Here is a 15,812-nt window from a genome sequence, read left to right as displayed (position 1 = left end):
TCAACCGTGGATAATCTAAGGGTAAAGTGTTGGGGGTTTGGGGATGACACTATGGAGTAATGAGTTCCACGCTTCGACGACTCGGTTACTGAAGTCATATTTTTTACAGTCAAGTTTGGAGCGGTTAATATTAAGTTTAAATCTGTTGTGTGCTCTTGTGTTGTTGTGGTTGAAGCTGAAGTAGTCCATTAGGACAGGTCTAAACTATAAAATACTCAACATGTTTTTGAAAAACTATAGCTGGCTTTGAAAAATTAAGACAGCAGTCTTTCATGTATTATATCAAGTTACAGAAAATGTCACGATGTCAAAAATGTAAAGGTTATCACACATATCTAAGGCATAAACCTGGATTTAATCTGGTGGTTAGCCATCACATAAAATCAGCGTGAAGCTGATTTTGATCTAATTGGGATAAGTGATCTAATTCTCAACTCACTTCAGATCAATGCAAGTTTATAGAGCTTATATTCTTTTCCAGTGATGCCACACAATCTTACAGCTTCAATTTATTATCTTAGAGTTGGGAGCATTAAATATTGGACTGTGTTTACAAAATGACACGGTCATTCATTATCTTATTCTTGTCCAAGGTATCCATCTCATGTATTATATTTCTTTTCATCAGTGTGAAATGTTGAAGGATGTATTGTATCACCAGAAAGGTTTTGATTATATATCAATTGCCTAAAAATTACATGTTGATGTTAGATGTGCTTCTTTTCCTTACAGTTTCAAAAACATGCTACTTCCACAACTCCCTGTGATCTTATCTGAAGGGTTTAATGAGGCCTGCTAGGCTATAGCTTTCTATTATCCAACCAGCATCAACCAAGGAATAGAGCAATAATTGCACACCAGAAGAGCCTTCCAAATCAAAGAAGATTACAATACATATCAGTTAAGTCTAAAACGTTGTCATAAGAAAAAAACAGAATGTCAGCAAGCCCAGCTCAGGCACTTACAACTTGTAAATATTATTTCCAACACTAGCTTCTTTTGAAATCCCAGAAACTATAATCATACACCCATGAGGAGCAAAGCTGTGCGCACAGCACACCGGTAGCAGAAGAATCGGGAATATACCCATATGATCAGCATCTATTCCTTCTGTTATGCGGGGCTATTGGCAATTAGCCTCCAGTGAGTTCGGAATAAGTTTCAAACACACACACAGTCAAAATGAATAAAACAAGTTTATAAACAGTCTTGAAATACAAGCTCTGAGAGGAGTCAAATTACTCTCACCCGAAAGTCCTTAGATGCGGAAGCATGCCAAAACAAAGGAGTAGATAAGACCGCTGTAAATCCACACAGCCACACACGCCAAAGTCCTCAAAGGTTCTTTAACCATGAAATATCCAAAGTTCACTAAAAGTCCTTGAATACTCTGTAATACTTTCAGAAGTCTCTCTTTCCCAAACGGATAAACGCCCACAGCCCATGCTTCCCAACGCCCATATTTATCACAAACTCATTAACATAATTACCCCTTGAACATATGTGCTCACTTATCTTCTGAGACGCATGCGCAACTGTTCCTTTCATGCCACAAGCTGCACACAGGGGCATCCACAAGTGGGACCTCCTCCGATTCTGATGATTCACTAATTGGAGCACTGACTGGTGGGCTGGCTGCACCCATCTCTTTGTCTGTCTCCTCTCCCCCACTGTCTGTCCCTGACTGTGAGCCAACTTCACTGTCCGATTCTGCTGGCAACAAAACAGGTCTCTGATAAACCAAGGATTCCTATAAATCAACATCAAAATTTCCCACAGCAGGAGCTGGCCCTCACCCAACCACAACACCTTCCAACATGAAAGTCCATTCAATTATAGCTCCTTTTGATTCTCTACCTAGTTATGCTTTCAGTCTTATAGCCCAGAGGTTCTTCAAAACTTTCTGCTCAAAATCTGGAGCAAGAGATTCTGTACTCACGGAGACAACTCCTGTCTGTCTTATGTACGTAGCCCAGATTTCATTTAAAAGTTTGAAATTTTCTCCTGAGAGTTTAGTTTAATTTAATTGGATTTGTATGCCGCCCCTCTCCAAGGACTCAGGGCGACTCACAGCATATATAAAAGACATAATAATAATACAATTGATCCAATTAATATAATTAAAAATCTTTAAAAATTCTAACTTTAAAACATTCATTAACATGCACACAATAAATCACACTAAAAACACTCATTGGTCAGGAGGAAATATCTAATGACCCCAGGCCTGGCGACAAAGATGAGTTTTTAAACTCTTTCGTAAGGCAAGGAGGGTGGGGGCAATGCAAATCTCTGGGGGGAGCTGATTCCAGAGGGCCGGGGGCCTCACATAGAAGGCTCTTCCCCTAGGCCCCGCCAGCCGGCATTGTTTGGTTGATAGGACACTGAGGAGACCAACTCTGTGGGACCTCACCAGACGCTGGAATTTGTGCGGCAGAAGGCGATCTCGGAGATAATCTGGCCCTATGCCATGTAGGGCTTTATAGGTCATAACCAACACTTTGAATTGTGTCTGGAAACCGATTGGCACCCAATGCAGTCTGCAGAGTGATTATGAGATATGGGCATGCCTTGGAAGGCCCATAACCACTCGCATGGCTGCATTTTGGACGATTTGTAGTTTCCGAACACTCTTCAGAGGTAGCCCCATGTAGAGAGCATTTAGAGGGAAGTTACTAGTGTTCTGTCAGGCTCTCTGGTAGACTCCTCCAAAAAATTCACAGGTACAAATTTCAGACACGCACACATTTGAAAATTCAAAACAATGTTCTTTATAATGAAAATTCACTTAACCTAAGCCCTCTTTTGGTATAGCAAAGAGCCCTCGTCTCCAAACAAACTGGTAATTTGTACAAGTCCCTTATCAGTTCTGTGATACTTAGCTTGCAGCTGTGAGGCAATTCACAGTCCTTCTTCTTTCACAAAGTGAAACGCACTTTGCTCTGGTTTAGTTTCAAAGCGGGGAAAAATCAGCACACAAAAAGTCAAAGTCAGTAAAGCAGTCACGAAACACAACGATCAGATAATCCTCCACAATGGCCAAACCCACAGGCTGCTATTTATAGCAGCCTCACTAATGACCACAGCCCCAGCCAACCACAGGTGGCCTCATTTTTTTTTTATAATAATCTCTCAGTGGTTGTTGCCTATGCATTGCTCTCTGCATGCGTGGCTGTATCATTAACTCTTGTTCTGAATCCAAGGAGGAGCTAGATAATTGATCTCCTTCTGAGCTGTCTGCCACACTCTCCTCCTCCCTGTCACTCATGTCTTCTTGGTCAGAGGAGCCTTCATCAGCATATTCCACCAGGAGCAAAACAGGCCTGCAGCATGTGGATGTCTCCCCCACATCCACAGTCCTTGGGGCAGGAGCTGGGCCAGAGCTAACCACAACAACTAGTAGACTGCTTGAATTAAACACGCAAACGGCATCCGGTAAGTTTACGAATGTGTCTAATTGCCTGATTGAAAAGCAAATAGGAGCCATGGATTCAAAACAAAAGGTCAGTTTAACAGTTCTCTGGAGGTGTAGCAAAACAGATCCAAAGCAAATGTGCCCTCTATATGTACACTTTATGCACCAAGAAAAGCCCAGGTCAAAAAGATGCTTCTTTAGCTCCACCTGGTTGCTATGCAACTTGTAATGAGTACAGTTCAATTGGGTCTTCACTCTGCATCCTTCTTGTCATGATGCAGAATCTAAATGCCTTTAAAAATAAAACCCAGCGACACCTTTTCTTTCTCCACTTGTGCAGGTCTAGTTTAAGTGGTAATCACATCATATTCAGCTGCATCGAGCCTCAGGATTGGGATGGCTCTTTAAGGCACAGGTGTCAAATTCGTGGTGTCACATTGCCATCGTGTGACATTTTCCTCCTGTGTGGATCTGGGTGGATGTGGCTGCGCATGATGCATCCGATCCACAGGCCACCAGTTTGACACCCCTGTGCAGCCTATGACTAAGCAAAATTGCTGATGAAGTGGGCTATGGAAAGAAATGGAACAATAATAGAGTATCTGCATTGGTTGCCGATCAATTTCCTGTCACAATTCAAAGTGTTGGTTTTGGCCTATAAAGCCCTTCATGGCATCGGACCAGAATATCTCCAGGACTGCCTTCTGCCGCACGAATCCCAGCGACCAATTAGGTCCCACAGAGTTGGCCTTCTCCGGGTCCCGTCGACTAAACAATGTCATCTGGCGGGTCCCAGGGGAAGAGCCTTCTCTGTGGCGGCCCCGACCCTCTGGAACCAGCTCCCCCTTGAGATTAGAATTGCCCCACCCTCCTTGCCTTTCGTAAACTCCTTAAAACCCACTGTCAGGCATGGGGAAATTGAAATAACTTCCCCAGGCCTGTATTGTTTATGTATGGTGTGTTGTGTGCATGTTTTTAAATTATGGGTTTTTAGTTTAAATTATTAGATTTGTATTACATATTGTTTTGTCACTATTGTTGTGAGCCGCCCCGAGTCTACGGAGAGGGGCAGCATACAAATTTAATTAATAATAATAATAATAATAATAATAATAATAATAATAATAATAATAATAATAATAATAATAATTACACAGATGCCTGCCTCTGTTACTCTCCAGACCTTGAAAAACACCTCCTCTTTGCATTGGTTTTCAGTGGGTCAGTCTCTCCTTTAGCTGATGCAGCTCCATGTTAGGCAAGAACTCAATCAGGATAATGGGGATCGATGGTAGTATAGAGATAAAAATGAAAGAGGAGCAAATAAGGAGGTCTTCAGGGAAGGAAGGATTTTCTCACTTTTACAACACCAGCTTCCTATGTTAACAATCAGACAAGTACAAATAAAACGAACTTCACAAAATGGAAGTATTTTGAGTTAACAAATGAGCTGGGGAAATTATTAGCATGTAAACAGAGAAAAGAAAGTAAGAAGAAAACGATATTAAATTGATAACATCGGAATGCTATGGTAACAGATAATGCAACTATGACAGGGAATATTCCACCAGTATTATGCAGAGCTTTGCAAAGAAGAAGATATTTCCCCAGCAAAAATGGATACTTTTTAAAATTTAATTAAATTTTTTTTTTAATTTTAATTTTTTATTTATTAGATTTGTATGCTGCCCCTCTCCAAAGACTCAGAGAGGGGCGGCTCACAACAACAATAAAAACAATATTCTATCGAAAACAAATCTAATATTAAAAAGCACATAAAAACCCGATCATATTTAAAAAGCAAACAACACATAGATATCCAAACATAAATATAAAAAAGCCTGGGGGAAAGGTGTCTCAACTCCCCCATGCCTGGCGGTATAGATGGGTCTTGAGTAATTTACGAAAGACAAGGAGGGTGGGGGCAGTTCTAATCTCCGGGGGGAGTTGGTTCCAGAGGGCCAGGGCTGCCACAGAGAACACTCTTCCCCTGGGGCCTGCCAAATGACATTGTTTAGTTGACGGGACCCAGAGAAGGCCAACTCTGTGGGACCTTATCGGTCGCTGGGATTCGTGTGGTAGCAGGCGGTTCCGGAGGTAGTCTGGTCCAATGCCATGTAGGGCTTTAAAGGTCATAACCAACACTTTGAATTGTGACCGGAAACAGATCGGCAGCCAATGCAGGCCATGGAGTGTTGTAGAAACATGGACGAATCTGGGAAGCCCCACGATGGCTCTCGCGGTTGCGTTCTGCACGATCTGAAGTTTCCGAACACTTTTCAGAGGTAGCCCCATGTAGAGAGCATTACAGTAATCGAACCTCAAGGTGATGAGGGCATGAGCGACTGTTGAGCAATGACTCCCTGTCCAAATAGGGCCGCAACTGGTGCACCAGGCGAACCTGGGCAAACACCCTCCTCGCTGCAGCCGAAAGATGATGATGAGAAGAAAATGAAAAATTACCAAAGATAATGGATAAACAAATCAAATGATGAATGGAACTACAGTAGTCCCTCGCTATACCGCGCTTCACCTACTGCGGCTTCACTTCATCGCGGGTTTCTGAGGAAGTCGATCAGCAGGTTTTTTTAAAAAAAATATATCTAAAATTGTAAATACTGTATTTAAATACTGTATATAAAATAAATACTGTGTGGGAAGGGTTTATAAACACTTAAAACAATGAAAACTTACCAAACAATTACAATATAAATACTTAAATAAGTACTATCAGTCGATAAATTCCCCATCGCGGATTTCACCTATCGCGGCCAGGTCTGGAACGTAACACCAGCGATAGGCGAGGGACTACTGTACAATAACAAGGACCATCTGTGATGCTATAAGAAAAGCAGTAACATGAGAAAAGCTCTTGGCCAAACCAGACTGTCAGTCCCCTAATATTAATATTTTGGGGGGGGAAACTATTACAACCTATTCAAAAATGATTAACTTCATTCCGACTAATGAAGGATACCAGAAAGTTGGTCAGACAGAAATAAGACATTAATTCCTAAAGAAGGTCAAGATTTAACTTTATCAAACAAATTACTGACCAATGCCAACGAAGAAATTAAAAAATATTATAAAATATTTAGAATGGTTTTAGATAAAAGAATGAAAAGTATCTTGCAAGAGTTTATACAATACGGCTTTTTCTCAAGACAGTGAAGGAACAATAAAAGTAGTCCTAGATTTTGAACTGTAATGGAGCCCACCCATTATAGAAACATAGAAACATAGAAGACTGACAGCAGAAAAAGACCTCATGGTCCATCTAGTCTGCCCTTATACTATTTTCTGTATTTTATCTTAGGATGGATATATATTTATCCCAGGCATGTTTAAATTCAGTGACTGTGGATTTACCAACCATGTCTGCTGGAAGTTTGTTCCAAGGATCTACTACTCTTTCAGTAAAATAATATTTTCTCATGTTGCTTTTGATCTTGATCTGTCCCCTTGTTCTTGTGTTCGCTTTCCTATTAAAAACACTTCCCTCCTGGACCTTATTTAACCCTTTAATATATTTAAATGTTTCGATCATGTCCCCCCTTTTCCTTCTGTCCTCCAGACTATACAGATTGAGTTCATTAAGTCTTTCCTGATACGTTTTATGCTTAAGACCTTCCACCATTCTTGTAGCCCGTCTTTGGACCTGTTCAATTTTGTCAATATCTTTTTGTAGGTGAGGTCTCCAGAACTGAACACAGTATTCCAAATGTGGTCTCACCAGCACTCTATATAGTGGGATCATAATCTCCCTCTTCCTGCTTGTTATACCTCTGGTTGCAAATAAGAAAGGTTGTTAAGCCACATACCCACTTTAACAGATTAAAAGAATTGGAAGGGACCTCGCAGATCATCTAGTCCAACAATGGTGAACCTTTTTGGGGGGGGGCGAAAGAGTGTGCATGTACACTAATGTGCATACGTTGAGTGCCGACACCCATAATTCAATGCTTGGGGAGGGCAAAAACAGCTACCCCCACCCCCTGAGGCCCTCTGGAGGTCAGAAATGGACTGTTTCCCAACTTCTGCTTGGCCCAGTAGGCTCGTGTTTCACACTCCCCAGGCTCCAAAGGCTTCCCTGGAGCTGGGGGTGGGTAGAAACATCCTCCCCCATCCACTTGGAGGATCTCTGGAAGCCAAAAATGCCCTCCCAGAGCCTCTGTGCGACCCAAAAATCAGCTGGCTGGCACTCACATGCCTGTTGGAGCTGAGCTAGGGCAACGGCTCGTGTGCCATCAGATATGGCTCCACGTGCTATCTGTGACACTCATGCCATTGGTTCACCATCACTGATCTAGTCCAACCCATGTCCAAGCAGGAAACCCTATATCTGCATAGGATTGAACTCCAGAGATCCTTCTCCTGATTGTGAGGCAAGAACTCCACCTCTAGGCCACGGTGCATATCACCCATATGATTATCTTGCTTAATGACCCCAATGCCTTCTCTCCTGTTGCAGTTGTTAAATGACCATGCAGGTTGTTAAGCCAACCGCGGGGTGCCTCAGATGAGAGAGGCCTTCAGAGGTCTACACGGCACCATCTCCCCAACTCAAATGTGGCACAGAGGCTCCCCTACCGCAACACATCTGTGTTCTGTTTCCTCTTTTCCTGGTTTACCAGAACTTTATAAAAACATGTTTTATTTTAGCCTTCAACAAACAAATCAAATGTTCCTTTCTTTTATATCTAACATCCTTGATTTTTAATTCATTTAAATTTTGCCTTTCCTTTCCCCATCTTCTTCAAGGCTGTAAATGACCTCTTGTTAAATCCAGTGGAAAGTCATTATCCAGGTCATTGACTTGGTTTGTCTTTTGTCTTTTCCCTTGGATATTCAAAGCCTTAAGCCCACTTCTTCTTCTTTTTGTATCAATAAAAAGTCTGTTTTGCCGTCTTTATCTAGAGTTTTCCTGAAATTTGCATTTTCAATGTGAACGCTTGGCTACTTTGTAATCCACACTTTTTAATTCACTTTTTCTGATTCCACTATTTCTGCCTAAAATTTATTTCATATATGTCCTTTATTCAAAAACATATTTCGATATAGCCTATCCATAGAACCAAATTTTGTTAATGGTATTATTGATATAATTGCTACTAATTTCTGGCCCCATTCTCTGAAAATAATATTTCATATGTTACAGTATTTTGTGTCATTTTGTAAATCGCAAGGCTAAAGAATTTTCACCTAGACTTTAGTTCCCTCTAGTGTCCAATTTTGACATCTTGACATGGTATGAGTGGATTTCAAAATCATTGTATAAGAATATGGAACAAATATAATCCCAGGTTGTGTCCCAAAATACCTTAGCACAAAAAGTATTTTATAGAAAAGTAACATCCGGCAAAGAGAAATAGTTAACATATCAAGACTTATTAATATAGGGATAGATTAAGATGAAGTCAGGAGAACAACTAACTGCAGAGATGTAATTTTCAATGTTTTAATAGGCACTATTATGAGAAAGAGTTAGTAAAGACAAAAAGGTAATGGGAACTGAATGGCATAAAATGGACTTTGAAAATGAGTTGTGTACAAATGATGAACATGTGGTTGTTTTATTTGATTTGTTTGCCACCCTACTTTTGTGCCAGTTGTAATGAGTCTCAAACTCCAGGCACCATCCAATCCTTCTCTTTTTCTGCAAAGGATAATTGTTTTCTTCCAACTTCTAAATATGCCATTGCATTCTTTAAATATCAAAATAACTTTCCTTAGTAGATAGCACCAAATGCTGAATCTGAAGACAGAACCAAAGATCCCATTAGATGTTCTTTTAGCTAATTAGGAGAGTTCTGCAGTAATCCCTGTTTGAAGTAAAGCCAGACTTCTGTAACACTACAGGCATCACTGATGAGACTTCAAATCTGCTTGAAAAGCAAATTAAGCTTCCAAGGATGTTGCTGGGCAGTTTCCATCATGGGAAGTTTGGGGTTCTTCCTATACAGTTGCAAGGCTGTGTGAAAACAGAAGTTCTCCTTCATTTCATGCAACTAAAAATATTTAGATTTCTCCTTGATTTCTGAGATTCTGAGAGGTGGATATTTTCCCATTGCAAATACAACAATGTGTGATTAAGAGGAAACTCTATCCTATGCCCATTACAGCAGACTGCAGAAATCCTGCATATTACCTACCGTAATTCTGATTATCAGTTACATTGACCATCAGGAAACACCATCTGGGCAGATTTTTCTGGGATTCATCAGACATATGAAGCAAGTTATTGTTCTATGGAGTTCAAACTGTGTTCAAAAGTGACCTTCATACTTCAGATGACCATACACAGTATGATGCAGATTGGTGCCTCCTAGTAGTTGGTGCCTCCTAGTAGTTAATGTAAATGAAATCACTACACAGGATATACAGTATAAATTGTAAAATTAGAGAAATTCCATACATATACACACACACCAAGGAAGAGAGTGGAAGACCCTGTTTGCGGGGGAATGAAATAATCTAAAACCTGTTATAGTTCTTTCATCTCTTGAACATTTGGGAGTGCTGTTTACACAAATATGAACCTTAAAACATCATAGGGATCTATTGTATGTCTCATTAGAGAACCGATCCCCATTTTCCCTGTGTATTATAGAGGCTAGAAGGGAGCAACTCCATGAACACTCTTTCCATAGTCAATGCTACCAGATTTACTATTATTTCCTTTGCACTTGGCGGGAAACAAAGTAGTTTAAATTCCTTCAGAGGGATCCCCATACAAATAATCCATAATGCTCTTGCCTCGTGATATTAAATGAAATGTGCACAATCCACCCCATTAATTAAAGTACAGTGGTACCTCTATCTACGAACTTTTCTAGATATGAACCGGGTGTTCCAGATTTTTTTGGCTCTTCTCATGAACTATTTTCCACATACGAACCCAAGCCTGGAAAAATTTCCCGGCTGCCGCCATTACGCGTGACCATTACGCATCAGCATCCTGCCGAGTTTCTCCGGAGTTTTTATTGTTTGTGGTGTTATTTAACATAGAATTGTGTTAAAAAACAATCAAAAGCAATCATCAATCAAAAAGCAAAAGGGGTGACTTTTGGGATGGGTTCACACACATTATTTGCTTTTACCTTAATTCTTATGGGAAAAAATCGCTTCTTCTTACGAACTTTTCTTCTTACAAACCCGGTCACGGAATGAATTAAGTTCGTAACGAGAGGTACCACTGTACCTATTTCATAATTTTCATGGTTCAACAAATTGTCACCAAATGTAAGAGGACGAGGAGACCGCAGAAGAATCCACCTTCACTTTTTTTCCTCGTTTACTTCACAGCTTCAAGAAAAATTGAAGTAAGAAAATAATAATAATAATTTATTAGACTTGTATGCCGCCCCTCTCCGAAGACTCAGAGAGGATGGGAGCAGAGAGGATGGGAGGATAAAGCAGGAATTGCAAAAATTGAAGGGCAAAATAGATTAGCAGACTTCCCTGCCTCCCCCTGAAGTTCTGATTGCCTCTGAAAAAAAATGACCAAGTATAATCTAAACTAATTTATAATTTTTAGATTAATCTGAAATGAGATTTAGATAAATACGAATTTGTATTTCTGAGATAGGTTGCATCTTTTGTGTATACAGTGATCCCTCGAGTTTCGCGATCTCGATCTTCGCGAAACGCTATATCGCGATTTTAAAAAAAATATTAATTTTTTTAAAAACCACTTCCGCGTTTGGCTTCAGGACTCAGCTGGGAAGCGGCGCGGCTGTTTTAAAAGGTCGCAGCCGGCCTGGGGGGCTTCCCAGCACCCCCAGGCCGGCTGCGACCTTTTAAAACAGCCGCGCCGCTTCCCAGCTGAGTCCTGAAGCCAAACGCGGAAGTTCGCCTTCCCGGCCGCCCATGCAAAGGGGAAACCCCAGCTCCTCGCTGATGCCCGCCGCTCGCCCGCCCGCCAGCAAGAGGGGGAAGACCCAGGGAAGGTTCCTTCGGCCGCCCAGCAGCTGATCTGCTCGGTAGCGCAGCAGCAGCGAGGAGCCAAATCGGGGTTTCTCCTTTGCGTGGGCGGCGGGGAACGCAAACTCCACCATCTACGCATGCGCGGCCATAGGAAAAAAGGGCACGCATGCGCAGATGGTGTTTTTACTTCCGCAACCCTACATCGCAAAAAATCGATTATCGCGAGGGGTCTTGGAACGGAACCCTCGCGATAATAGAGGGATCACTGTACATCGCTACAGAGCACTGCACACCAAGACAACTAGACACAAGAACAGTTTTTTTCCGAACGCCATCACTCTACTAAACCATTAATTCCCTCAACACTGTCAGACTTTCTACTAAATCTGCACTTCTATTCTACTAGTTTTTCTCATCATTCCTATCACCCATTTCCTCCCATGTTGACTATATGACTGTAACTAGTTGCTTATATCCTAAGATTTTTATTAATATTGCTTCTTCATTGCTTATTTGACCCCTATGACAATAATTAAATGTTGTACCACATGATTCTTGACAAATGTATATTTTATTTTATGTATGCTGAGAGCATATGCACCAAGACAAATTCCTTGTGTGTCCAATCACACTTGGCCAATAAAATTCTATTCTATTCTGTTCTGTTCTGTTGTATTCTATTCTTTTCTATTCTATATGCAAGTCACATTGTTGAGACAATTTCCATGTAGAAGATTATTTTCCTTCCTGGGATGATGACCTGGTTAGCTACATACCATCACAGTCACAGACAATTTGGCCGGCAAACTAAGAGAACATTGGATGATTAAGTTTTATGAAGCGTTTTGTTCAAATGATTTACATAGCCCTGTATATTAAGTAAACTATTTAAGTAGTCAGTCATGCACACATTTGAAACTATGTGTTAGGATGCTTATCCATGAAACAATTAACCATAGAGGTGGGAACTAATATGCTGTTTCTAAAGGCAATGGATAAAAAGAACAAAACACAGGTAATTTCTCACTTGCCATTTATTGTTAGAAATTGCCATGTAGAGACATAATAGGTTGAGTAATGACCAGATTCGTGTGGCAAAAATGATACCCAACATATGGCATGAGCTCAAGGAATCTGGCCTAATGTCTATGTATCTGCCATAGCCTCTGCAGTTCCAGTCCCAGAGAACAAGGTTTGGTCAATTGCCAATTCTTTTCTCACTTTCAGGTAAATCCAATTCTGAAATCAAGGTGGTTTCCTATTGTCCTTAACATGGTTGCTGCTGAAGAGCCCCTGTTTCATCTGGAAATCCAGTCGCCACATCTCCTATAAATTTCTATTATCACAATCTCTGCAAGGTGCCCCACTGCTGGTGACTTATTGCCTCTTCCTACCCCTTGTGTCTCCTTCATTCTGGTGCCTCGAGAATACTTACAATAAATATGAAAGATATTGTGGCATCTTCCTGTCCCATGATCCTGAAACATGTATTTTTTTCCTTATTTTTAAAGGTCTGCATAAGCCATTTTTTGGTTCTCTTCCCCAACTTTAAGAGAGGCTATAGGCCTGGCCTTAATCATCATTCTACAGTGTATCCTAAGAGCCACGCCTACAGAGCAATGGCCAACAGCAATGACAGCAAGCAGCCATAGTGTGGCATGGCTCAGACTTTACTAGGGATGTGGGAAGCAGGGTCACCAAGTCAAGGAAGGGTGAGAGTCACAAGGGGAGCATTGGAGAGAAACAGTGGGGAAACAGTTATCGAGGCAGCAAGAACTATCCTACAGAAGCACCAAACTGATGCCTGCTATGGCATGATTGGCAATGTATCTTGATTAGCACCAGGGCTTTCCGTAGACGCCCCACCATGCCCCTGAGTAATGACAATGAGTTGCAGCAAGGTTTCTCAGGCCAGGCATTCAGTGAACAATAATGCCCTAGTGTGCACTTAAGACTCCCTCGTCCTTAGACGTGTGTACAATTTTATTCGTTGAGGCTTTCAGCATGCATGTGCCTACTATACACAGAGACAGATGTGTAATATGTGAAAAATTGGAAGTCTTTAAGGACCTATTGTTTGTTGTTGGAGGTAGTGACAAACTTCATCCATGATTTGAATACTGATTCATTGGACCCCCTGGTTCCCTCTTCTTTTGATCTACCTTGTTTCACAGAGTGGCACCAAGGGACTCGGAGAAGTGGCGCTGAAGCACCAATACCTAGAGTTTCGTAAATGTTTGTAGGACCCAAACAGCTGCATATACAGGATGAGAAAACATGCCACAAGGAACAACCTGTGCATACAAGTGATCAGGTGACTTTGCAAAACACCAGTGCTGGGAGGTGAGTTAAAAGCTGTAGAAAAAAAGCACTTGCTCTATTAGCCTTGGGTAAATATCCTTTTTTTGTGACTTTGTGTACCAACTCGGAGGCAGAGGAAGGATGAAGTCTAAATAGTGGTGTTGTGATTCAGCCTGAGGCTCCTCAGGGACCGGCTGGAGCTCTGCCAGATCCATGCCCAGAGGAGGAGGACAGTGAACAGGAGGACTAGGCAGACGGGGGAGAGGAACGTCAGGAAGAGGAGGAGGGAGAGCAGCCTGAGACCCCCGGGGGGGGCTCTCCCCAGCTAGTAGATCTATAGTAGATATTTACATACATACTTAAAATATACTTCTTGGGCTGGACTACGTTAACCAATAAATAAACCATTATTCCACCCCTCAACCCACAATACACCTTTAAAGCCTCAGAATATCTCTAGTGCTCTCCATGATCCCGGAATTATACTGAAATCTTTTGGCGTGGGCCGGAGTCAAATTTGGAAGAAGCTATAGTCTTCAGTAGTATCCATGCTACTGTCCCAGACTAAGGAGCATCTCCATTCTGTGGCTCTATATTCTTTTCTAGTGCCCTGAAAGAAATGGAGCATAAGGCATGTTCTATGGTTTCCAAGAAGAGAAGACATCCTAGCGTCTGTGAAAAGACAAGTTTTGGAAGTACCAGCACGAGAGGTGTAGGAGAGAACACAGGCGATTGAAGTGGAAGCACTATGGACACTGAATATTCGAAGCATATAGCATGCCTGAAGTTCAGGAAGGGAATATATAGGAGTTTAGGTAGCCTGTTAAGGAAGAAGGCAGAAATTCTCAGCCATGGGATTATAACTTGGTTTAAAAAAAATCTCCTGTTTCTTCAGCCTACCCCACCTCAGCTCGCTATGCTGGGTTGCTATTTGCTGATCACTTGACTTCAGCTAGCAGTGGTAGCTGGTTCAGGTAATAAACCCAGAGATTGAGGACAGAATTGGAGTAATAATCTATCTGAGAAAATCAGGCGCCACCATGTCTGCAGGAACTCACAGGAAGTGCCAATGTTTTCAGATAAAATGAATTTGGCCACAGAAATTGAACTCATTCAGGGGTAACTGCCACTCAAGTCAAGGTCAGGAATCCTCAGGGATCCAGGATTTCACTGACCATTGTAAATCCCAGGGGTGTCACGATACGTCTTGCTGGCATCCTGACCCCCCTGGGGGAGCTCAGAAACGGGTGCTCTGATAGCGCAGCCTGCGAACCTCAGAGACTCCATCGTCCCGGCAGTACAAGTCCCTGCCGGGACTTTGTGCCAGTCACCGGCCCCCTGCCCCCCCGCCTCCCCCGGCACTGCTGCTGGCGCTGCTGGTGCTGCCCGAGCTGGAACTGCTGCAACGATCTTCATAGATGGAAATCTCAATCTGAAAGCAAGAAGGTAAGGACACCAAACAAAGGCGTGAAAATCCCACTCCACCCCACACTCAGCTAAGGGGGGCCACTCTCAAATATACACTGCTTAAAATAAATAATAAAATAAAATAAAATAAAATAAAATAAAATAAAATAAAATAAAATAAAATAAAATAAAATAAAATAAAATAAAATAAAATAAAATAAAATAAAATAAAATAAAATAAAATAAAATAAAATAAAATAAAATAAAATAAAATAAAATAAAATAAAATAAAATAAAATAAAATAAAATAAAATAAAATAAAATAAAATAAAATAAAATAAAATAAAATAAAATAAAATAAAATAAAATAAAATAAAATAAAATAAAATAAAATAAAATAAAATAAAATAAAATAAAATAAAATAAAATAAAAAATAAAATACACTTAAACAACACAATATAACTCAAAGTAAATCAAACTTCTGTGAAATCAAACTGTCCACTTAGGAAGCAACACTGATTGACAATCCATTTCACATGCTGTTGTGCACAATCAATTTTGTAGGGAACAAAGTATTCAATGAGAATATTTCATTCATTCTAATCTAGGATGTGTTTTTTGAGTGTTCCCTTTATTTTTTTGATACTTTCTCTACTAGAACCTAGACTGTCTACTGTTGACCTCACCCCATTCCTAAGTGGTCTGTAAAGGGGCGTGCATAAGCGTACCAGCGTGCCTACCATCCCTGCCCTACTGTCTCCA

At 41.0% G+C, this 15,812-nt stretch overlaps 1 protein-coding gene across 13 annotated transcripts in view; it reads right to left on the bottom strand.

Moving 5' to 3' along the window:
• Positions 1 to 12,357: 12,357 nt before the first annotated feature.
• GOLGA7B (golgin A7 family member B) overlaps positions 12,358 to 15,812 on the bottom strand; it is a 60,503-nt gene continuing 57,048 nt past the window's right edge. For all 13 annotated transcript variants that reach the window (XM_070752939.1, XM_070752940.1, XM_070752945.1 and 10 more), the window contains exon 6: positions 12,358 to 15,074. In XM_070752939.1, the coding sequence (XP_070609040.1) occupies positions 14,970 to 15,074 (105 nt within the window). In that variant the 3' untranslated portion in view covers positions 12,358 to 14,969. The remainder of the gene's footprint in view (positions 15,075 to 15,812) is intronic.

The sequence above is a fragment of the Erythrolamprus reginae genome, chromosome 5 (assembly GCF_031021105.1).
Source record: "Erythrolamprus reginae isolate rEryReg1 chromosome 5, rEryReg1.hap1, whole genome shotgun sequence".
Classification (NCBI taxonomy): domain Eukaryota; kingdom Metazoa; phylum Chordata; class Lepidosauria; order Squamata; family Dipsadidae; genus Erythrolamprus; species Erythrolamprus reginae.
The sequence above is the reverse complement of the archived record's forward strand: the minus strand, read 5'-3'. Positions and strand labels throughout refer to the sequence as shown.